The sequence below is a fragment of the Orbicella franksi genome, chromosome 13, assembly GCF_964199315.1.
Source record: "Orbicella franksi chromosome 13, jaOrbFran1.1, whole genome shotgun sequence".
In the NCBI taxonomy this organism is placed as follows: domain Eukaryota; kingdom Metazoa; phylum Cnidaria; class Anthozoa; order Scleractinia; family Merulinidae; genus Orbicella; species Orbicella franksi.
Genome location: NC_138157.1, coordinates 1,223,194 through 1,247,200, shown reverse-complemented (window position 1 = coordinate 1,247,200; position 24,007 = coordinate 1,223,194). Strand labels below are relative to the sequence as shown.

The 24,007-nt window shown below is 38.5% G+C and overlaps 1 protein-coding gene across 1 annotated transcript; it reads right to left on the bottom strand.

The window, feature by feature from the left end:
- Window positions 1–2,779: 2,779 nt before the first annotated feature.
- On the bottom strand, window positions 2,780–21,414 carry LOC145465905 (uncharacterized). Its single transcript, XM_081449667.1, has 10 exons — window positions 21,342–21,414; window positions 12,548–12,670; window positions 11,788–12,366; window positions 10,517–10,657; window positions 9,794–9,919; window positions 7,049–7,080; window positions 5,831–5,990; window positions 5,463–5,561; window positions 4,827–5,120; window positions 2,780–4,747 (listed from the first exon to the last, which is right to left on the bottom strand). Exons 1-10 carry the CDS (start codon window positions 21,412–21,414, stop codon window positions 4,302–4,304), a joined length of 2,073 nt encoding a protein of 690 aa, XP_081305793.1. The 3' UTR covers window positions 2,780–4,301.
- Between the last annotated feature and the right edge of the window lie 2,593 nt (window positions 21,415–24,007).

Here is a 24,007-nt window from a genome sequence, read left to right as displayed (position 1 = left end):
GTATTGCTCCTGTACAGATCGTATGTTTTTATTGTAATTGTTTGGGAGAATTTAGTATTAACATGACCTGGTCCTTTATTCTCACAACCTGTCCAGTTGAATTTGACATAAAAGGGTAAAGAGAAGTTACAATTATTCATTGCAGCGTATGGGGCAACGTGTCTATCGCTACAAACTGCGCGCGCGGGTAGATCGAATGAGAATTGTGATCTTTCAAAATCGGTGTGAACAGGTAGAAATCATCTAGTGTTACAAGAGTTAAAGCTGTTTTTCATAAGCAAAACTTGGCAGTGGGCGTAAGGTCCACGAATTTGTTCAGAGCTTTAGCAAGGACCAGCTAGGTTTTAAAAGTTAGGCACACGGAAGAAAGAAAATTCATTGAGCTAACAGCTCCTGCTCTGGGTTACTGACTGTCCTTCAAGGCCAGAATAGGAGTGCTCGACGCTTCTTGTCCCAACAAAACATTGTATGACACCTCCTCCGAGAAAGGTCTTGATAGACTCTTGGTCTTGCTCAATTAATTGATGTATGACTCCCAAAATGTATCTATTTCCCTGATTTCAGCTGACTAAAGAGAAAAAAGATAGAACTAAATTGTTCTAACGATATCAGTAATGTTGCGTTTTTATTTCTCCATACCAAGCCGACGTAACATTGCCAGGGACTTCACACTGCCCGCCAGTGTGAAGTGAAGAGAAGAGGGAGGATCAGCCTGCAGATTCTGTACACTGATTGGATCATTTCATTACCTATTATCACTCATAATTAATTAACAGTATAAACAAAAGTCAGCACATGATTGCATTGGTTTACATGTTTATTGAAGAAGTAGATTTGCAAATATTTTGTTCTAGGGTCCTCTTAAGAATGATATTTGCTTCTGTTTCGTACCTTTTTCATAGATAATAAGTCTCGAGGTTGGCTATCTTTGCTTCGGTGATTGAGTTTTCTTAGTGCCTACCTCCTTTACGAGGCGCAGGGTTTTCATAAAATACCAAAAACTCATTAATCGATAAAAACTTAAGTTATTAATATAAAAGAGAAAAAAAAAATCATTACTGATCAGTAAAATCTATTTCTGTTTTTACGCAGACAGAAATTAAAGAATATAAATCTGATTGATCTGGTTAAATTGTAAGCGTTTTCACGGATTTTTAATGTAGTTATAAGGGTTTGATGTTATAGATCTTGATTCGCTGTAATATTTGAAGAAAGCAGCGTGGCCGAGTGGTTAGGGCGCCGGATGTGAAATACCGACTTTGCGGTTGTCCCGAGTTTAACTCCTCGGCCACACTTTTATTTTTTTTCTCAAGCAACTGAGCGGGCCGGAATCCTAAATCCTCGAATTTGATTGGCTAATCATACGCACGTGACGGGTCCAGCTTTTTACGATACGGCCCACGGGCCGGATTTTTTTCCCCGCTGCCTAAATTTCGCTCCTAAAAGTTAGCGGTAATCGTCAATCTTTTGCCTTTTTTACGCATCCATCGACGATTAGTCAACGCCATTTTATCTCTGTTCACTTTAAAATGGCAAGGAAAGTCACTGTAAGTAAATTCAATTGAGTGTTTTGAGGTGGCGAGAGTTTGCTTGGTTGTTTGTAGCTTGGCGCTGTAATGGCGCGTAATCCTTTGTTTCTCTCGCCGTAAAATTTGAGTCAATTTCAGTCGAGTTTGCCTCTCTGATCGTTGCTGTATTTAGGAGAATTTCTGTGGAATACACTTAACGAATTTCCTCGCTTTCTGCTATTCAATTTACTGTAGAAAAGTCTGATTTCAAGTGATTTTAAAAGCAATGACTGACAGAAATTGTTTTTGTAGTAAAACTTCAAACTTCGCACGAAATTTCACACGCAAAAACAATTTTGGAGATCTTAACTGGTGAAATAAATGCAACTAACTTAAAGTAGTTCGAAAAAAAATCTGTTCTTTAATACATCTGTCTTTGTCTACTATCTGAGTTGCTCGCTCGTTGCGAAGAGTTTTTTTACAAATCGTTACTAGACGGCGCAGAAGTCGATTCAATGACAAAGTTGCGTAAACAAACCCATTTGTAATCTGTAAAACCAACTTTACCGCAGGAAAAAAAAAATAAACATGTTATTTGCCGGCTTAGGGTCGGTCCGTATAGAGAAAAACTGTGACCTCGGTCACAGTTTTTCACTATACGGACCTCCCAGCCGGAAAATAACATATGTCTGGCTCCTGCCAGTTGGTTTTTTAACCACGTTATGTTCATTTACAGTTTCATTGTTTGTTTCCATTGGCCCTGAAAACCGCCATTGGGAAAGTGGTCAATTATGATATATGATTAAGATATATGTGGACACGTAATTATGATATAGGTCTATTCGCAATAGACGTAATAGAATTTCCTTGAGTAGTGTGACCCATCTCCTTTATCTTATACACTTACACGAGCTTCTGTCGTAGATGTTTTATTTCTTCTGTGATACAATCACAAGTTACTGTGAAAAGATACTTGAACTATTAAAGTCAGTCATAACGCCAACTGTGTTTTGTTTTACGCCTTACGAACATTTACACAGTGTATGCGTAACAAAGTAATCGAGTAAAGCATACAAAAGAATACAAGTAATCCCCTTCAGGTCAGTAATCCTCCGGGGAAAGATAATTCCTCTTGATAGACTGAAAAAGGTTTTCTTTTTCGGACATTTCCAGTGGCGAATGGACAGCATTTCCTACAATTTCCAAGAAATAGCTGAAGAGAACAACCTCGCGAGCTAAACCCAATTTTCAGAAAACTTCTAACCATGAGTTTCTGTTCCTTTTTTTCACTCCACCGCGAAATTTATAGATTGTTTCGTTGAATGGTTCGCAATGCGAAAATTTGCACTTTTTGAGATTTTCCTGAAACTTCAAGAAATTTCCGTAATCTATTTTAAGGTGCGTGGATGTTTTCGTGGAGGACTTTACACGATTAGCTATTTCTAGACCCCCTGAGATTTTTGAATATGGAGTGATCTGAGGCTAGGAGTGGTCTGAGACGTAAACTTTTCTTATGCGTCACTTAAAAGAGTCGTCTAACCATGTTTTGATTGGACTTTTTGGAGGTCTTCTATGACCGGGCAGGGCGGGGGAGGCCAATTCAGCCCATATTAAATCCATTAACATTAAACTCAATCAAAGGGTATTTCGTACGCCCAAAATGCATCGATTGACGTAAGCAACATGGAATGGCGACGCCGTATCACGTCGTCTGAACAGCCGCCATCTTGGGTACGCCATCAATAAAACAAGAAAGCATCAAGTTCCGGGATCAGTGATATATCAAGTACCATCATATCAAACCAATTGGTCCCAGACGAATCTCAGATAAATGCTCCAAAAGTTTTGCAGCTTTTATTTATTTATTGAAAATGCTATTAACGGTTAAGGCCGGTCTTAGAACTTTCCCCATTGAGAATCAGGCTGCAAGAACTTCCGAAACCTGTCCTAATAACAGCAATGGCCGTGTTTACCCGTTGATAAACTCGGAAAACTATACGCATCAGGTAAATCACTAAATACTTGGCTTCTCCTTGTCATTTTTATCTGAATTGAGATAACTTTTGTTGCCAGCCTGAAACTTTATTTGCACAGTTTATTTATGTTGTTTACTTACACAACTAGTCATGATTCTTTCCTAAAAATAACTTTACCATACGAAATGAAAACTACTTATTTCAAAGATCTTTACTCCCTTAAGTCTACAAACGTAAGTCTTTTCATGTTATCTGAATGATGGATCATATCTCTCGGAGGCTTAAGTGGGAAATGTATTGCTTAATTGTAAGTTGTATAATTTCAACTGTTACTATATGATCCTATACTGAAAATATTTCCAACATGCCTTCATTAAAACACGACAGATCAAGTTTACAGTTGTTTATCTATTTGTATCTACTTCCAAAACTCAAACATACGTGGTTAACTTGATTGTCAGTTGTATCCTCCCAAATTTTAGCTTCACAATATCTTGCGAGCGTCTTGGGTCTCGTTTACAGCTAATACTCGTTATTTTAAAAACTTTAGACTGAATCGAAGAAATGTCTACTTGAGGTCAATCACAGTTGCAATATTAAAATTCAGTGATTCAAACAAAATTTCTCTTCTGTAGACTTGGATATTTCATATAAACCACACTGATTTGAATTAGCACATGCTGGGATAAAACACACATTTACAACAAGTTGTTGTAAATTTCAAGTTATAACTATTTTCTAAGTATTTAATTTGTCTGGCAATGTTTTTAGAGCCGGTTCGGTTCATTGACCCGTACCAGATCTGATAAATTGTCTTTCAAAATCTCCCCATCATATTAAAATAATCCTGCGAATGCGAATCACGGTCTACAACATCCCCGTCAGGGGGAGGGCGCGGGATCTCTTCCATGCTCTCAAAGATCTCTGGCTCAACCATAACTGGCTCTTTTGGTTCCACTTCAATTGGCGAGAACAAAGACGCTGGTGTTGTTAACTTGCGAGTGTCGTCTTCGTGTTCCTGGCCTGATTCGTAACCCTTGTTTTCATCGCCTAATTCATTTGGGTTGTCCAAATCAGTGTCTTCATCATCACAGATGAGTTTTGGAGTGATTACCGCGGGATTTGGCTGGCTGCTCGAGGGCTCGAGCATTCCTGGTAAATACGAAGTTCTTGCCCAATCGTAATTGGCCAAGGCGCGCTCGTTCACTTTTTGAGGTTTTCTGTATCCCATATCAAATTTTGACGGCTCCCTTGCTTCTCTTTCTGTTACGAAAATACGATAAATATCTAATTAGCAAATTAAATACTCAAGAAAGAGAATAATTTGAAACTTGACTGTTACCTATTCTTTGCCGTCTCAATTCTCTTAACTCTTCTTTCCTCTTCCTCTTTTCTATGTCCTTCAGAGGTGTGCTGTTTACCCCGGTGAACTTGTTCCTCTTTAGCCACCATGAATGAACAATGCACATAAAGCAGACATACACAATAAAACACGCAAATCCAGCAGCAATGCTGATTATGATTGGTGTGTAGTCCGTGTCTAGTGAATGGAAAGTGGTGGAAGCTGGTGTAATTGACACGTGACCATCAGTTGTTTTACTCGAGCTCGCAGACGCCAGAGAGCTAGCTGTCGACACTGAAAATACAATTTTTATTTGAGTATAGTGCTGTTTTGTAATTACTGATGAAAAACCAATACAGTGTAAAGTGTAGTTCTTCATTTATGGTGCCTCTTTGGTCAGCCTTGATAGGCTTGGCAAGTGGAAGTGTGTGTGGTATTGTAGTGGCTGATGTCAAGCTGTGCAACTGATGTAATACCCTATAGCGAGAAAACGTGCCACGTGCGACTGCCACAGCTACGTGACAGAGAGGGGAGGCCAGGGCGTTAACGTGTAACGCAGCCCCGGGCTACCTTTAGGTTATCAAGGTTTCCTTATATAACACGATACACTTCAGTTCTTGTCGTTGTTATACTTACCTATGGACCCTGCACCACCTGCAGCTGTCGAACCGTGTACAGAAGAAGAAGAAGAAGATGATGATGATGAAGAAGAAGATACAGTCACTGTAGTAGGGTCTGGGAACACGAGATAGAAAACATTCAAATTAACATGGTGTGCATAGCTTAGCTCTAAAATGATAGGAATATTGACAGTACAACTTAGCTTGTAATCTCTGCTCGGAGTCCGGTGCGGCTGAAAAAGTGGCACTGCCTTAATAACATGGGATCCTTATCAGATAAATATTATGGCTCCTGATAAAAGGCGGTAGAAATTACCGTCATTCTTTAATTGACGTTATATTTGTCATCCATGACAAGTAAACCAAACAGAATGTTAGGCTCACCTACAGCGCAGCTTACGTTACTCCGACACAAACTCTCATTGTAAGTTTGTGAGGCCTGGCACGAGTTGCTAGATGGACAGTAAATCTGGTTTGGTAAAGAACAGTTGCATTCAGTTACGTTGCTAACGCATCTTTCCACTCCAGTTAAGTTGCACCAGAACTATATAAAAAAAAAAAATGGCTCATGAATTCAAGTGCGAACAGATATCTCTGGCTGGGGATGTAAGCCTACGTCTCTCGCTAATAATTATGTTGAAACGAAGGTTATAATAAAAAACAACAACCATGTAGCAGGCCAGTTCAATGGAATTTTTCATGATTTGAATTGGAGGAGCACCAGGCTAAAAACGGGTAGATCCCTGTCATGGAATGGTATACAAGAACACTCTCGTAATCTAAAAATGCGTTCGAGACTACTGCCTTGACAACTCGTCACCATAGCAAACAAAAATTTGTTGCATTTAAATTAGAGTGATGAAAGAAAAATTGCAACGACCGCATAGTTCCGTCTTATTTTTAAATGTTCCGTGCATTGCAACCAAAGTAGGTAGCTATCAAAACTGACGAGAACTTACACTTACCAAACTTAAAGCGAGCTTAACTCGGAATCAATCCTGATTGCAACTGTCATCTTAAACAACTGCAAAACGCTGACAAAGAGGCGACTACTACGTAAGAAGAATTTTAATTCGAAGTCTTATAACTCAAACAGCTTTTCTCGCTGAACGTTACCCTGTTTATTTCGTCTTATGATCCTTTACGTATTGCAGAAAATTTCCCTTAACTTTTCTGGCAAAACTAAAATTCGAATAATAATTGTGTTCGAACTAAGTTCGTGAATAAACGCCTGTAATAAAAGGATTTCAAATGTTGATTTAAAGAATGATAATATTCTGTCCATTGTTTGATCGACATTAGGATATATGTCGTCAACCTGTTTTCATACTTATTTAACGAATAATAGTTTTTAAGAATGGGAGAACACTTAATGCAAAGAGGCGAGGAATGGATCTTGAGAATGGGTATAAAAATTAACAACTGCTGTTCAAGTTTTCTTCCATCACTCTATAAGACGGAATAATTTACCAATGTAAAATTCATGACCTGGTTAGGTTTTCTTCGTTTTAGTGTGTTGAATTTCCACATGATATATTGTTTAGGAGCTGTAAACAGTATAGACTATTCTTATTATAAGTATGTGGTTCACATTTATTATACCTGGTTTTGGCTGTAAGCGAGAGAGCCGCAAACTGTAAAAATGAAAAAAAAAAAATTAAAAATTAAGACTTAACTTTGACATATGCTAAACTTCTACCGTGCTACACCTGCGGAAGCTACATGCAATCGGATGCGAGCAACAAAATGTTTTCAAAAGAAACTGTTTGTTATCAGTTCACAGTGGATCGTAAATCTAACTGATAACGTTACTTGGTAAAAGTTCTGATGATAACGCTGGAAGCGAAATTAAGCAAAATTGCCATTTGTGTTATCTCCGTTTATGTCATCGTGATGTCATGCGATTTGTAAAATGAACGGGTTAATAAATACCTGATATTGTGCTTGTTAGAAGAACCAAGAAGTTGAAGACAAACATTTTGGTAGTAAATTTGATAAAATTGTGGTAAAGGACAGGGCTTTAACTAGGATGATTTTTTGCAGCGTGTGCCGAGGGAATTAAATGTCATACAGTTCATCGAATATTAATGATATTTTCCTAATGGAACCTGGTTACCAAATTACCTCAACCCACGCGGCGCGAAAAACTGTAAACACGTTAATATATTGAGCCCGATAGTGAGCAAAAAAGCTAGGTCTTTTGAAAAGTATTATGTCATCTACACAATTTTACTTTGAAATGAGCAAAGGAAACCTTTGAAAAAAAGCATTAAATAGTTTCTGTGGCGTGCCTGCTGTCGGCATGCATTCTGTTAAGTTACAAACACATATTCCGTTAACACAATAAGATCCACATTTTAGATCTCAGACTGAACTCAGCTTGAGCTTTTCTGAAGTACCTAGCGAATAAAATCCCCTTAAGTTTAATTTGAAGACTTATCTTTATGACTAAATAACCAATATCTCGACGTTTGTCTGGATATCACTTAATTTTAGCTTTAACTGAGCTCAGTTTTGGAATTACATTCTGTATAGAGTTATACAATATGCGTGTTATCAAAAATCTTTTTAGTAATTCAGTTTGGTGTAGTAAGCCTTGAATTTCGTTCGGAGATTACCTCCGGAAGGCACAGTCTTGCTATTTTCACAAAGTTAAATACACTGACGTGTAATTTATTTCTTAGCATTAATAATTTATCACAGTCACTTTATGCAAAACACGCTCAAAGAATTGATCACCAGCAATAACATGTTAAGTTAGATGAGACAACTTGATGATCCGAAAGTTTTTTTCCCCAATACTCGCCTCTTTTCATTGCGGAACTGTTTAAATGGAATTTCTATATTGGTAAATGTGTTTTTAATGCGCTTTATGTATACTAAGTAAAAATTGGAAACCCCTAAAATCAACCAGACACGCTGTCACATGTTAAACATAAAGAAATGCCGGATGTAAAGCTTGGTAGAAAATATAAGGGAGATGAGATTATTCAGTCAGGGTCAGCACAAGCTGGTTGTGAAATGACTTGACTTTCCCAATAGCAGTCCAACATGAAATCTTTCCACACATAGGTGAACGTTCTTCCACTGAGCTACATGACACTTGTGCGAATAAAACCAGATGCAGCTAGGTTTAAAATTGAGGAACATCCAATATACTGCAAGGAACAGTTCTGCCGATATGTGAGATACTCATATTGAGAAATGTAGTTACTAAGACATGATTGATCATTGTGGTGATACAAACAACTTAAGCAGTTGTGAAATTAAAGCCTGAGAAATTCGGGCCTGAATGGGATTCGAACCCATGACCTCTCGATACCGTTGCAGTACTCTACTGAGCTATCAAGCCAACTGGGAGTTGGGGACTTTGTGAGTTTTTTTTTTTTCCGGCCTTACTTTCACAACTGCTTAAGTTGTGTGTATAACTGCGATGATCATCTTTCTTCGCAGTACAAATATATGATCTTTCACTACATTCGCGTGTAAATGAAATTATTGTTAGTTATAGCGGAAGAATGAACATAACGAACATAAGAACATAAAGCTAATCTGAAGGAAACCTACACGACTACACCTAGATAATATTGTGAATTCGCGGTCATTGGATAGAGGGTTGATATTGCTTGCATTCTGTCAGGGCAAACATTTCTTTTCATTTTAAATCTGCTAGTAATGTACCGGCAAGTTTTATTTTTTTTCTAGTTGAAGAAATCTTATACTAGCGCTGCTGAGATTGTCATAATATTGCATTGCTTGCAATTATTAAAAGTAGTCATAAATTACCAAGCAACACGCACACCATTGCGACAATATTTCACGTACAACACCAAATCAAAGTTGCCTTATCAGAATCAAAATATTTCGCTGATCTTGCTGGCAAATCCATACTTTTCTTATTCAATGCGGGATGTGCCCAACTCGCAATCGAGAAAGTGGTTTTTAAACATCTTGTACAGAGACATTTTGTATTCGTCTTCTATAGTACATTACAAATCAGATTATACTTGATTAATGCAGGAGATCCAGCAAGCACGGATAAGCTTCTTTTTTTAACCCCGAAGATCCCCGAAATATTATTTCACTAATTTTTAATTGACCTGAAAAATTTTAATGACTATAGCAGGCGGATTAAATTACATATTATATAGACCAGAAATGCAATGAAGTAGAAGTACATTTTCTAAGGCTTATCTGACTAATTTGAAACAGTTCAACTCTCTCTGCCTGCTGATTTATCCTATTTCGTTTAGTTTTATGTTGTTTTTTTTGCAATTGCTCTCCTTGAAATACTTTCACTGTTAAAGGTATCGCTGCTCAAGCATTGGAAATACAGACTTTACATACCTACACTCATGCTGCCGTTATAACTGTATCCTGACTGGTTACATGAACAGTTGTACGAGCCTGGGATGTTGACACAGTAGGCATTGACGGGGCAGTCATGTGAACCATTGGTACATTCATTCACGTCTTGGAACTGAAAAGAAGTGTTTGAGAAAAAGGTATTTATTCTAGTTCAGTTTAGGGAGCCGACATTTTTCAATTCATGATAAAAAAAATAAGCAGTTTTGTATGCCATCAGGTGGTGTTTAAAAATCTGGTCCAGATTCAGCAGTTGAAGGGCCCGGATGGCCCACCACTGTCGAAATTCTGAAAATTCATGAAAATTCAAGTAAGTGAATCAAAGCATCGGGAGGTATTGTTTCACCCCCTGAATAAAATGTTGCCCTCCATACTTAATATCAGATGTCTGCCAAAAGAAAATAACACCATTGCCTCGTTCACTGCAGTACAAATCTAACTACTAAGACCATGCTAATGTAAGAAATACAAGAATTTGTCTGAAATAAGGCGAAGAGTAACCAATGACAAGGGAACTAAAAACTGAAACAATCATTATATTGGAAACAAATTCGTACAAAACCTCAAAAACTTGAGTGAAACAAAAAAGTTTGAGGAGGTACATAAAAGACAATTGAAATCTCGAATAACAAACTGATGGTGTCCAAAATAGTTTTTCTGGTAGTCCTTTCGACAACATGTATATTCCATTCCAGTAACACTCACCTTCACACTGGTGTGGATCACCAACGTAGCCATCGCTGCACATACACGAAACACCGGTACTCGTGTTGACGCAATGCGCTGGAAATTCACAATTTGCCATTTCTGGATCAATACTACAAAACGCGATTCCTTGGGTCTGGACTAGTGAAAAGTGAGCCACACACAATATTAAAATTATTCAGCATCAGCTTCAAGCTCATGTGTATAACTCATTAAAACTAACTGTACAAATAATTTTGTCTAATTCGAAAAGTCCCCGAAAATAATATAGTTATACTTTAGTGTACCTTTGTGGTTGCTATTGCTTGCTAAAAATTCATTGATAAAATTAATTGGTTGATAATATTCTTTTAAAATCAAGCAAACTGTTTTAGCCCTTACCCATTTGAGTTATGCCTACAGTTTTCCATTAGCATAAAGAAAAGCATAGAATAGCGAGGAAAGCAGCGCCACATTTGAGTACAACTGAATACCAGCACAGGCAAGAGAAGAACGTACACTTTCAATCTTGTCATGTTGTCCGATCGCTAACTTTAGAAAAAGCAAAAAATAGCTTATGCCTATATTTGGGATGCTGTGTATGTTCCTGCCCCTGCACTTTGTCCTATCGATGTTCCAGTTCCTATTTTCTCTCTTATTCGTGCTCCTTGCACAGTACCGCGTTCACCCCTGCTGCTGCGCCCGCTACAATCCCACTCCTATTCCTACTTAAGTTTCTGTCCTTTCAAATACCCTTTCTCCTACTCTTGCTCCCGTTCTTTTTCCTCCTCCTGTTTTTCTCGTACACCTAATCCTACTCATATTCGTTTCCCAGCTTCCGCTTATTTTCTTTTCCCTGCCACCACTCTTTCTCATTCTCCTGCTCCTGTTCACGCCCTTTTTCCGGCAACTGCTTCTCATCGTGCTCCAGCTCCTGATCCTGCTCATGCTTCTGCTCCTCTTGCTACTGGTGCTATTACTACTAATCCTGCTAATACTACTTCTCCTCCCTCTTCTGCTCCTCCTCCTTCTGCTTCTTTTCTTCCTCTTTATCCTCTTCTCGCTCTTATCTCTGCCCTTACCTGTGTCGCGATGTAGTAAGGACAACAAAACAAGCAACTTAATGTGTTTACAGGCTTTTTATGTGCATATGCCTGCACTTATAATGAAATCGCTGCTGTTCTCGCTTTTCTAATGCTCATGCTCGGCTTATGCGTATTCTCATGTCACAAGAACCGAACAACCTTAAAAGTAAATTATTTGCATGATATATACAAAAGGAAACAACTCACGAGCGTCGACACAAGATGTCTTGGATATTGAGTCAGCCTTTGCTACCAAATCGTCGAATTCAGTGGCTTGAAATATAACGTTGTCTTCCTCAGTGACAGCCCTCATCGCTGACATGTCAATATTGTCCCCAATAGTAACAGCATAGACGCGAGCAGCTTTGGAACGAAGGAGCTGTACTGTATCTGCTATTGGTATGTAAGGTGGGTCACTCCATCGATTTTGTATTCCATCAGTCAACAATATCACTAGTTTCTGAGTTTCGTTCGAGTCTTCTGATGAAAAATACTCATCATAGGCCAGACGAAGTGCGAGGTCAATACGGGTGTACCCTCTGTCATACGGGATATTGTCCACCGCCGAAGCGAACGATAACGTTGTGTTCTTCGAGCCCAGCGGAACTGCGTTGGAAGCGTTAGTACTAAATGCAATAACGGCAGCTTGGCTGGTTGTCCCTAGTTCATATCTGCTTGTCACAATCTTAATGAAATCTTTTTCTTTAACGTAATTGTCTGCTCCAACACTCCCCGATGCGTCGAGTAAAAAGATGAGGTCCAGTTGTGCTTGGCATTTCTCTGGAGCTGAGGAAAAAATGGAATGCAGCATTTGCCCAGGTTTACAGGATGAAGAGGAATTTACCCCTAAAAAATAATCTAGTTAGGCTTAGTTAGGCCTACAGATCAGTACACGATGAGTGTGCCTATTGTTGGGACAAAAACACACACAACTACTGTTTTACTTTATACCTCACATGATACCTACCTATACATACCGTGCCATTACCAGAGTATCCGGACACACAAGTACAGGTATAGCCGCCATGATAGTTGCTGCAATACGCATCTTTGTGACAAGCATCTGCTAGAGATTGGCATTCGTTGATGTCTATTTAAAAGCAATGTAGGAGAAAAAAATTCTGAATAGAACTTCATACGGCCGGAGTCTTAGAAATTTGATTAAGCTAGTCAGCGTTCGGCGATCTGTGCGGCTTTACTTTCTTGACGTCTTATGTACAGTAAGGACAGTTTAGTAGGACCTCTTGACCCATTGGTTACATTTGAAATGCCGAAAATATAACAGATAGTAACAAATCAAGAATGTGTAACAGTTTCTTATCCTGGTGAGCTTTAAATATGTCGCCCAAACTTCCTACTTCTGGTAACACGTTTACGGCGTGTCGTTGAGCAGGATGTGATAGTGGCGCCAATTTTGACAAAATAGCTTGTTCTTTCGTTAAGTCAAACCTAGAATTCTTTGCATACGTATTAAAGTAGGCCAAAAAACCTTAACAGTTCCTTAATTTTTGTTATCTTCAAAGAAAAAGCCCGCTTTAATTTTCGTCGTGTTATTTTGGTAGCCTTGACGGTCGCCAGTACTGCATGCGGTTAAAGTTTTAACGACACATGTAATTTTAACTTTGCCCTTAAAAGACCAAAGGTTAACATTCGCAGTTTGGATTTAATCATACTCTTAACTGCTTGGAGCCCGATGGAATATACATATTCCCCGGGAGGCGCGGTAGCCTCATGGTTAGTGGGCTCGTCTCCGGATCGAGCGGTCCGGGTTCGAACCCTGGCCGGGTACCTTGCGTTGTGTTCTTGGGCAAGACACTTTACTCTCACAGTGCCTCTCTCCACCCAGGTGTATAAATGGGTACCGGCGAACTTAAGAATGGCTGACTGTTAGGATCGAGAAACGCCGGTCAACGTCCCATTTGACAAATCGCTCATATTTTGCCAAAAGATACCCTTAGGTGACCTAATTCTAAAAATCATATTTAGAGGTTCCAGCGAATTTTTATTTTTCAGAAATTCGCAAAAATTTGAATGCGCGGTCAAAGTGCGGTTTTTCGTGTAATAAAATGACCGAAATAAGGTGCGAGGACGAAGCGCTGCTTAAGTCTTAAAATAAACTCAATTGACTTCAAACTTCACACAAATGTGGAACAACCACTCTAATTTATTCCTCGCTTTAAACTAATCTCAGATATGTTGATATAGTGGTTTTCCGAACCATTTTAAAAACAGCTATGAAGTGTGTGAAAAATAACGGCAAAATATAGGTCGTGTTTAACAGCATAAAAATGTATCTGGTACCTCACTTTCCGATTATTTTACATTACAGCCTTAAAATATCATTATTAAAGATATACCATGCCAAGTTTCATGCTCGAACTCGCAGTATTTCCCTTGTGAAAAACGAAAATCTATGTCAATGTGTTGGGCGCAAATAACACAATAATTATGCACGAACCAGAGACAAATCAATTTCAATGGCGAAAGTAAAAGGCTATCATTAATTAGAATCCCGTCAATTCACTGCTATCAGTAGAAACATAATGTCCACTGCATAAAAACTGTTTTCAGACGTTTTCCAACCATTGCGCGTTAACTTTGTTTAATTTCGTGTCCGCCGTCATGTCTAGTTTGTCATCGCGTGTATTTCCTTAATGTCAACAACACGTGAATGGTTGTCATAACAAACGCAAGAGATTTCCTGGAACCTTAATGTTTTCGATTCACCAAAACGCTTTAAGTTCGTTAAGACACAATAATGGGTCAACTTGGAATGCTTTTTAGCATCAAGGACGTTAAAGGACTATAAATTAATCGAGTTGAAATATCTTGAAGCAAATCAAAATCGCGCCCTTATTCTAATTTGGTAAACAGCCGATCTCCGTTCAAGTTCAAGAAGTCCAGAGGTTAATCCGGCAATGTATTACCGGTTCAACAACAAAATCACACCGAGGTCATCAAAAGTGTAAGTTTAAAAGTGTAGTGGCAAGTTCCAAATAAATTTCGCCTATATAAATTGGAAACAAGATGTGAAACGGTCTGACCCGAAACAAATAAACAAAATATTAATACGACTAATTTAACCCGAAAATGTTACAGAAAACATACCTAAAAGCCGTCGATTCCCCTCGATACCACTCCGCATTGCCTTAAAGAGCCCATTCTTTCTGCTGTAAGAATCAGGGGCCTCGTGAATCTGTATTTATTATATCAGCAACCATGCTGCGTGGCTGATATTCGAGACTCAGTAAAAGTTGTCACACAACCGTACGAGCGGCCCAGTCACGCTTTCACTGCTCTTGCGCAAATGTTCAACATTTCGCAATTTACATAAACCGACTACAAGTTTAAAGTAGTGACAGTAGATTGAAATGCGCTTGTCAAAGCTGTCCTATCGAGGAACAATGATTTCTTGTTTTTGAATGGCTCTTAGTTGTAGCTACAGTCGGGGAGGGGGGAGAGGGTATTCCCGGAAATTTCGGATATCTGTATGCCGTGGAAGATTAAGTGGTCTCCCTTAAGCATGGAAGATTGACTGACTTGACTCGTGGCTCCCGGCCACGCCCATCTAGTAGTATGTCACCCCAGTATGTGTCGAAAGAAAACTTGAGATTCTCTCCAATACGATTAACATTACAACCAGACCGACTGCGTGTTGGACAACGCTAAATTGCAATGTGCAACAGGCTTTTCCGGTTTAACTGTTTTTCCACCTGTCCACGGTCAATGCAATATGCGCGCCAACGGTTAATTGACTCAGCGGAGCTACACTCAAAATTATTTAGCTTAGTGACCCCTGTGATACTTCGAGAATCATCTAGTGTTTCAGTGCTGGCGTTAAGAGCTGGGGACTACTTAATCTTCCACGGCATACAGATATCCGAAATTTCCGGGAATACCCTCTCCCCCCTCCCCGACTGTAGCTACAACTAAGAGCCATTCAAAAACAAGAAATCATTGTTCCTCGATAGGACAGCTTTGACAAGCGCATTTCAATCTACTGTCACTACTTTAAACTTGTAGTCGGTTTATGTAAATTGCGAAATGTTGAACATTTGCGCAAGAGCAGTGAAAGCGTGACTGGGCCGCTCGTACGGTTGTGTGACAACTTTTACTGAGTCTCGAATATCAGCCACGCAGCATGGTTGCCGATATAATAAATACAGATTCACGAGGCCCCTGATTCTTACAGCAGAAAGAATGGGCTCTTTAAGGCAATGCGGAGTGGTATCGAGGGGAATCGACGGCTTTTAGGTATGTTTTCTGTAACATTTTCGGGTTAAATTAGTCGTATTAATATTTTGTTTATTTGTTTCGGGTCAGACCGTTTCACATCTTGTTTCCAATTTATATAGGCGAAATTTATTTGGAACTTGCCACTACACTTTTAAACTTACACTTTTGATGACCTCGGTGTGATTTTGTTGTTGAACCGGTAATACATTGCCGGATTAACCTCTGGACTTCTTGAACTTGAACGGAGATCGGCTGTTTACCAAATTAGAATAAGGGCGCGATTTTGATTTGCTTCAAGATATTTCAACTCGATTAATTTATAGTCCTTTAACGTCCTTGATGCTAAAAAGCATTCCAAGTTGACCCATTATTGTGTCTTAACGAACTTAAAGCGTTTTGGTGAATCGAAAACATTAAGGTTCCAGGAAATCTCTTGCGTTTGTTATGACAACCATTCACGTGTTGTTGACATTAAGGAAATACACGCGATGACAAACTAGACATGACGGCGGACACGAAATTAAACAAAGTTAACGCGCAATGGTTGGAAAACGTCTGAAAACAGTTTTTATGCAGTGGACATTATGTTTCTACTGATAGCAGTGAATTGACGGGATTCTAATTAATGATAGCCTTTTACTTTCGCCATTGAAATTGATTTGTCTCTGGTTCGTGCATAATTATTGTGTTATTTGCGCCCAACACATTGACATAGATTTTCGTTTTTCACAAGGGAAATACTGCGAGTTCGAGCATGAAACTTGGCATGGTATATCTTTAATAATGATATTTTAAGGCTGTAATGTAAAATAATCGGAAAGTGAGGTACCAGATACATTTTTATGCTGTTAAACACGACCTATATTTTGCCGTTATTTTTCACACACTTCATAGCTGTTTTTAAAATGGTTCGGAAAACCACTATATCAACATATCTGAGATTAGTTTAAAGCGAGGAATAAATTAGAGTGGTTGTTCCACATTTGTGTGAAGTTTGAAGTCAATTGAGTTTATTTTAAGACTTAAGCAGCGCTTCGTCCTCGCACCTTATTTCGGTCATTTTATTACACGAAAAACCGCACTTTGACCGCGCATTCAAATTTTTGCGAATTTCTGAAAAATAAAAATTCGCTGGAACCTCTAAATATGATTTTTAGAATTAGGCCACCTAAGGGTATCTTTTGGCAAAATATGAGCGATTTGTCAAATGGGACGTTGACCGGCGTTTCTCGATCCTAACAGTCAGCCATTCTTAATGCTGGGGGTAACCCTGCGTTGGACTAGCATCCCATCCAGGGGGGAGTAGAAATACTCCTAGTCGCTTCATGCTACAGAAACCGGGATAAGCTCCGGCCTGATGGGCCACTTGGCTCGTATGCAGACTTTACCCTTACCTTTACCATTACCACAAGGCCCTCGGTAAAGCTAAATCGTCCAACAGTAAAAATGCATGGAAGCTGACCTCAGTAAAATCAACCCAACTTTCCAGTCTGCTCCACTTTGCTACTTAATTTGGTTGCTTGCATTCGTTTCAAAGTCCTTGTAATGTTAAGTCCTTAACTGCATTACAAATTATTATATAAACTTTGTCATTTAGATTTTCAAACACACATGATCATGAAGGAAATGGTTACAGCGAATACCTTCACACGTCAATCCGTCACCCTCAAAGCCGCCCTTGCACTTGCAAGCAAACTCTATCGGCCGGGTAAAATCAGTTGTACAGCCCGCGTTCTGATCACAATGCTGAACACATTCGTATCGCTTTTTTTCTTGTTTAATCGTAATTATAACAACGGATAATTTAGATAATACATGTACAAGCTCGAAGCTTGTCGTTGCTCACTTCTGACATCAGTCCGTGACAAAAACTACTCACAAAAAATTATAATGTTCTCCCAGTTCTCGTACGTATAAACTTCTGATATATTGAAAGGAGCTGGATATCACCTTGGTCAGAAAAAGACCTAAATTTAAAAACAACCTGCACAATGCATGCTAATGTTTGCTTACCATCCTTATCCTGAGATTGACGCTAGACTTTATCCGTTTATTAGGCATTTTCACTTTTTTGTTACTCTTCTTGTGATTTAAAGTTTTGGGTATATTGAGTAATTGATGGAGTTTATTGATGTCTTTCTCCTCTTATTAATCAGAAACGAAAGATGGTAGAGTAGCAATTCTCATTCATATTTAAAAAGAATTTAATTGTCACCTACGCAGAGGAAGCCGAATGGTGTTCCGAAGACTCGTCGGGCACGGCATGTTAAGTAAGAATGCTTATTCTTTCGAAGGTTTTGCTTAGAGAAGAAGTTTTCGAAGAAAACGCACCTCGTCGAAAGAGAATTCTTCCTTAGCGAATTATAAATAAATGCAATGTAAAACACTTTACCTATCTTTAAACATTCGTTTGACTTCTTGAAAGTTAAATGTTATCAAGTTCACAAGATACTTTTTTCTCATACAAACGGTGGATTACGTGTTACAGAAACCATACAATACGCATGCTTAGGTATGTAGCAGACTTCTTTGAACTAGAAATAGCGATAACAATGCTAGTCTTAATTCAGTTGATCTGCCGCACGCTCTTAAACAGGTATAAACTGCATGAGCCCACAGAGGAACTCCGAGACCCCACGGATTCAACAGACAAGCATAATAACAACGAAAATGTGCTACTAATTTCTATATTACGTGATCTGAAAGTTTTCAGCCGAACACAACAACTGTCTTCAAACATTATCAAGCATTTGCCAACTGAAGATTTCGAATCTCACCTGAAGAACAATTGGCTTTTGTTATCACAGAAGACAAAGCGAAGAAAACACAATATAGGAAAATCGAAGGCATGATCGATCCCCCGGCAACACGAGCAAAATCGGAAAATAGTCACTTTTCCAATTGACATGTAAAAAGCAAATGCATTCGTGGTTTACAGTTGCGAAACATATAGTTAGACTTGTTCGTATGTAAATACTTTTCCCACTTACGTAGGTTAAACTTAGCCAATCATTATCACTGATAATGTTTCAATTCTCGTTTAGAAAAGAACTGTCCAGTTTTCTGACCGGTAATTTAAATAAAACAAAATGAATGTTTTTACTGGTGACAATTCATTAAATATCAAGAGACGTCATGAAAACGAATTGGTACAATGTGATAGCAATATCAAGTGTTACAGGTGATGTTAATAACTTTCTTTTTGTCAATTTATCTCATCGGGGGTGAAGACTAATGTACCGCCATGGTTATTTTCAGCGTTATCCCTCAGCGCCGACCTTAAAATTTGGTCAGAGTCGGGTTCTTAATCTTCTCTAAACTTATAATCAACCCTTTCATCACTGTCAAGTTTGTATTCAACGTTCCTCTCATAGTTTCGAGGAAATTACAAAGTCGGTCGTCCTGATGGCTTTCACACAAACCGTGGCACGTGTTTCGCCTAAATTTCGCCGGAATGTAGGCCAAACAGGTTTGAATTCTATGCTGAGCGGCAACCAAGGCCCTACGAAACTTATGATTAGAATTTCACAATCCCACTGCGTTAAAAAAAATGATAAACCGTTTTCTGGTACTACACCCGTCATTTGCCAGATTATAGCCCTTTTAAGTGCACTCTCGGAAATCGATATTGTTCAGTATGCCTTCTTTCTATCGTTATCCCTTGGTGAGACTTAACAATTTGTTCAGAGTCGGTTCTTAGTCTTCTCTCAACTTATAATCAACTCTGAAAGCAGTATCACATTCGCATTTAACGTTCTTCTCGGGCGAGAGCTCCATAGCCTCCGAAAAGTTTCGCCGCCAACGATCGATGTGAGTTCTTATGGTTTCCCCGATTAATTTCATAAACGCCCAGGCGGATAACCTTAAACTTGCAGGTTATCATTATTTTTCAAAGGAAGCAATTGTGAGTCTTTAAGGTGTTGAACTTTGATAATTTTCCGTGCGGAGAAGTCGCATTTAGCGAGACATTGTATAATACGGCTGGGTATTTTAATCGCTCACTCATTGTAATCATATAAGGCTATAGCTTTCGAGCCTGCCAGGTAAGACATCTCACCTTATATAAAATTTTCCGCGTCAAAATTGTCATTTAAGAAGTTTACAATAAAGGCTTCTATTATTCTACGAAATTCTTTACAATGTCTTTTCAAAGGCGATAATAAAGTGAATTTACCGTATTTTATTGTCTATCAAGATGCAAACAAAAATGTTTTCGGTAATTTCTGGTCTTGAGTATATCCTTAGCTTCTTGAATTTAGTTTTCAATGGTAAACGGATTTTTTTTCTTATACAGATAACTTCCAATTCGATTGATAACGTCGATAGTCGAAGTTGCTTCTAAGCATAACATTCTTCCAGTGTTCTTTCTTTGAACGGCCGGGATGCATTTTAGTACAGACCAGCACTTACTTATTCCAAGCCGAGAAAAGAATTATGAAAGAAAGAAAAAACAAAATGAATCCTAGACTTATCTCGCGGTAACTCTACCAGGAGAGTTAGTTTGCAGCCTGCGAGTAAAGCTGTTGACAGGCAAGTCACCTGGCCTGCGAGTAAACAAAACATTGAAGTGTGGCATGCTTCTGCTAAACGTATCTACGTGATGTTGAAAGATTATAGGCTGCTCAAAGATGAATTGGTCTACCACAGGACGAAGGTTGTTCTAATAAGATTGCTATACTTTCAACGAGATAGTCTATACTTAATATGGGCTATCTCCTTAAACGAAAGTCAAGAGTCTGAGCGAGAGTGGCCTCCTTCTTGTTTCGTTTGGCAGAAGTACTTTAGTCCAATTGTCAATCCTTACAACTGTGAATCATTTGTAAACGAAACTGCAGCGGTACCCGGCAGCTTCTGTAATACTCATTCCGCTTTATAAAGATGTTAATAGTCGCTTCGGAGATCTCAATCAAGCGTCAGCAGTGCATGTTTCAAAAGAACTCGTCCGACACGGCATGTAAAGTAAGATTTTTTTGTCTGAGAGTTTGTTAAGAGAAGAGGTTTTAGAAGAAAACAAACCTCGTCGAAAAGGGAATCTTCTTCAGTGTATTATATTGAAATATTTTTTCGTAATAGTTCAACTGCCTTTAAATATTTGTTTGACGTTTTAAAAGTTAAATATTAATGTTATCAAGCAGTTAGCGAGGATCTAACCCGTGCATTCTTTTATACAGAGACTCTCACACTAACGAAACGGCGAAACACTTGTAGTAGAAACCGTACAGTATACATGCTTTGGTGGGTAGCAGGCTTCTTTGAATTAGAAAAAGGATTTACAATACTTTCCTAATTCCCTTAATCTCCGTCATGCATTGAAACGGGTATTAAGAGAGCCCGCCGAGGGACTCCGAGAGATTCTAACGATGTCTGTCTGAGTAAATAGCATTGATAATTTCCCTGTCAAAATTAACAGAAAACAAAACATTTCTCTCGTAGGTAAGGGATTATCCTTTGGCATTTCTTTATAACTTGTCTCTAAACCGTACCTAAAAAAAAAGTACCTAGCATCTAATGATCTAGCATCTAACCTGAAGAACAGTTAGCCCTTGTTATCAGAGAGGACAGCAAGATGAAAACGCATTGAGAGGAAACGGTAGGCATGATTCATCCCTAACACGAGGAAGGTCGGTAAATTGCCAAGTTTCAAAGAAAACGATATGTTTGTGGTTTACAACTGTAAAACGTAAGTGGCAACTTTTAACTCGTTCGTGAATTAGTTTCCACCTACGTAGGTTTTACTTTGGCCAATAATTATCAGTTGGCTAATAATATCTTAATTCTCATTGGCAACATAGACAGAGAGCTGTCTACTGTTGTGATTGGTTGGCTGAATAAAGCAAAAATGAGCATCGTCATAAGCTGGAGATAATTCATTAAATATTAAGAGATGCACCGTTATTCAAATTTTGTAAAATGTGTTATTAAGAGTGAATGTCGGTAAGAATCGAAGAAAATTAAAAAAATGTAGCCACAAGGACAAAAACACCGATGGTGTAAACAACACTCCTGTACGTTTTGAAATTCGTCTTTGATTCTAACGATTCCCTTGAAACCAAAATAACAAATATAGAAATTAATAAATACGAACTTAAACTTAAATAAACCGAAAATACAACAATACGACGAGTAACAAAACATAGAAAGGGAAAACGAGATTACTTACAAGATTTTGTACGACACTCCGGAACTGACAACGACTGAATACAACTCGCATTTAACGTTCCTCTCGGGCGAGAGCTCCATAGCCTCCAAAAAGTTTCGCCGCCCACGATCGATGTGAGTTCTTATGGTTTTCCCGATTAATTTCATAAACGCCCGGGCGGATAGCCTTGAACTTGCAGGTTATCATTCTTTTTCAAAGGAAGCAATTGTGAGTCTTCAAGGTGTTGAACTTTGATAATTTTCTATGCGGAGAAGTCGCGTTTAGCGAGACATTGTATAATACGGCTGGGTATTTTAATCGCTTGTAAAATATAAGTCCATAGCTTTCGAGCCTTTTAAGTAATACATCTTACCGTGTATAAAATTTTCCGCGTCAAAATTATTATTTAAGAAGTTTACAATAAAGGCCTCTATTATTCTACGAAATTCTTTACAATGTCTTTTCAAAGGCGATAATAAAGTGAATTTACCGTATTTTATTGTCTATCAAGATGCAAACAAAAATGTTTTTGGGTAATTTCTAGTCTTGAGTATATCCTTAGCTTCTTGAATTTAGTTTTCAATGATAAACGGATTTTTTCCTTATACAGATAACTTCCAATTCGATTGATAACGTCGATAGTCGAAGTTGCTTCTAAGCATAACATTCTTCCAGTGTTCTTTCTTTGAACGGCCGGGATGCATCATGTTTAGTACAGACCAGCACTTATTTATTCCAAGTCGAGAGAAGAATTATGAAAAAAAATGAATCCTAGACTTATCTCGCGGTAACTCTACTAGGAGAGTTAGTTTGCAGCCTGCGAGTAAAGCTGTTGGCAGGCAAGTCACCTGGCCTGCGAGTAAACAAAACATTGAAGTGTGGCATGCTTCTGCTAAACGTATCTACGTGACGTTGAAAGATTATAGGCTGTTCGAAGATGAATTGGTCTACCACAGAACCAATGTTGTTTTAATAAGATTGCTATACTTTCGACGAGATAGTCTATACTTAATATGGACTATCTCCTTAAACGAAAGTCAAGAGTCTGAGCGAGAGTGGCCTCCTTCTTGTTTCGTTTGGCAGGATACTTTATTCCATATTGTCATTCCCAGCGAAACTGCAGCGGTACTCGGTAGTTTCTGTAATACTCATTCCTCTTTATAAAGATATTAATAGTCACTTACAAAGCGGAGATCTCAATCAAGCGTCAGCATTGCATGTTTCGAAAGACACGTTCGGCACGTCATGCATGTCACAAAGTAAGATTTTTTTGTCTGAGAGTTTGTTGAGAGAAGAGGTTTTAGAAGAAAACAAACCTCGTCGAAAGGGGAATCTTCTTCAGTGTATTATTTCAGCAATAGATTGAAATATCTTTTCGTAATACTTCATCTGCCTTTAAATATTTGACGTTTTAAAAGTTGAATATTAATGTTATCAAGCAATTAGCGAGACTCTAACCCGTGCATTCTTTTATACAGAGACTCTCACACTAACGAAACGGCGAAACACTTGTAGTTGAAACCATACAGAATACATGCGTTGGTGGGTAGCAGGCTTCTTTGAACTAGAAAAAGGGATTTACAATACCTTCCTAATTCACTTTATCTCCGTCATGCATTGAAACAGGTATTAAGAGAGCCCGCCGAGGGGCTCCGAGAGATTCTACCGATTGTTTTGTCTGAGTATATAGCATTGATAATTTCCCTGTCAAAATTAACAGAAAACAAAACATTTCTCTCGTAGGTAAGGGATTATCGTTTGGCATTTCTTTATAACTTGTCTCTAAACCGCACCTAAAAAAAAAAGCACCTACACGTATGTCTTCAAACATTAGAATTAAGAATTATTCAGTTAATTAAGATCTAGCATCTAACCTGAAGAACAATTAGCCCTTGTTATCAGAGAGGACAGCAAGATGAAAACGCATTGAGAGGAAACGGTAGGCATGATTCATCCCTAACACGAGGAAGGTCGGTAAATTGCCAAGTTTCAAAGAAAACGATATGTTTGTGGTTTACAACTGTAAAACGTAAGTGGCAACTTTTAACTCGT

Excerpts from the sequence above, each read along its gene's own strand:
- LOC145465905 (XM_081449667.1), bottom strand. The coding sequence starts at position 21,414 with ATGCCTACCGTTTCCTCTCAATGCGTTTTCATCTTGCTGTCCTCTCTG. Across the intron at positions 7,081-9,793 it reads TAACGGCAGCATGAGTGTAG|TTTGCGGCTCTCTCGCTTAC; the intron begins GTATGTAAAGTC and ends TCATTTTTACAG. Across the intron at positions 5,121-5,462 it reads AGGTGGTGCAGGGTCCATAG|TGTCGACAGCTAGCTCTCTG; the intron begins GTAAGTATAACA and ends TTGTATTTTCAG.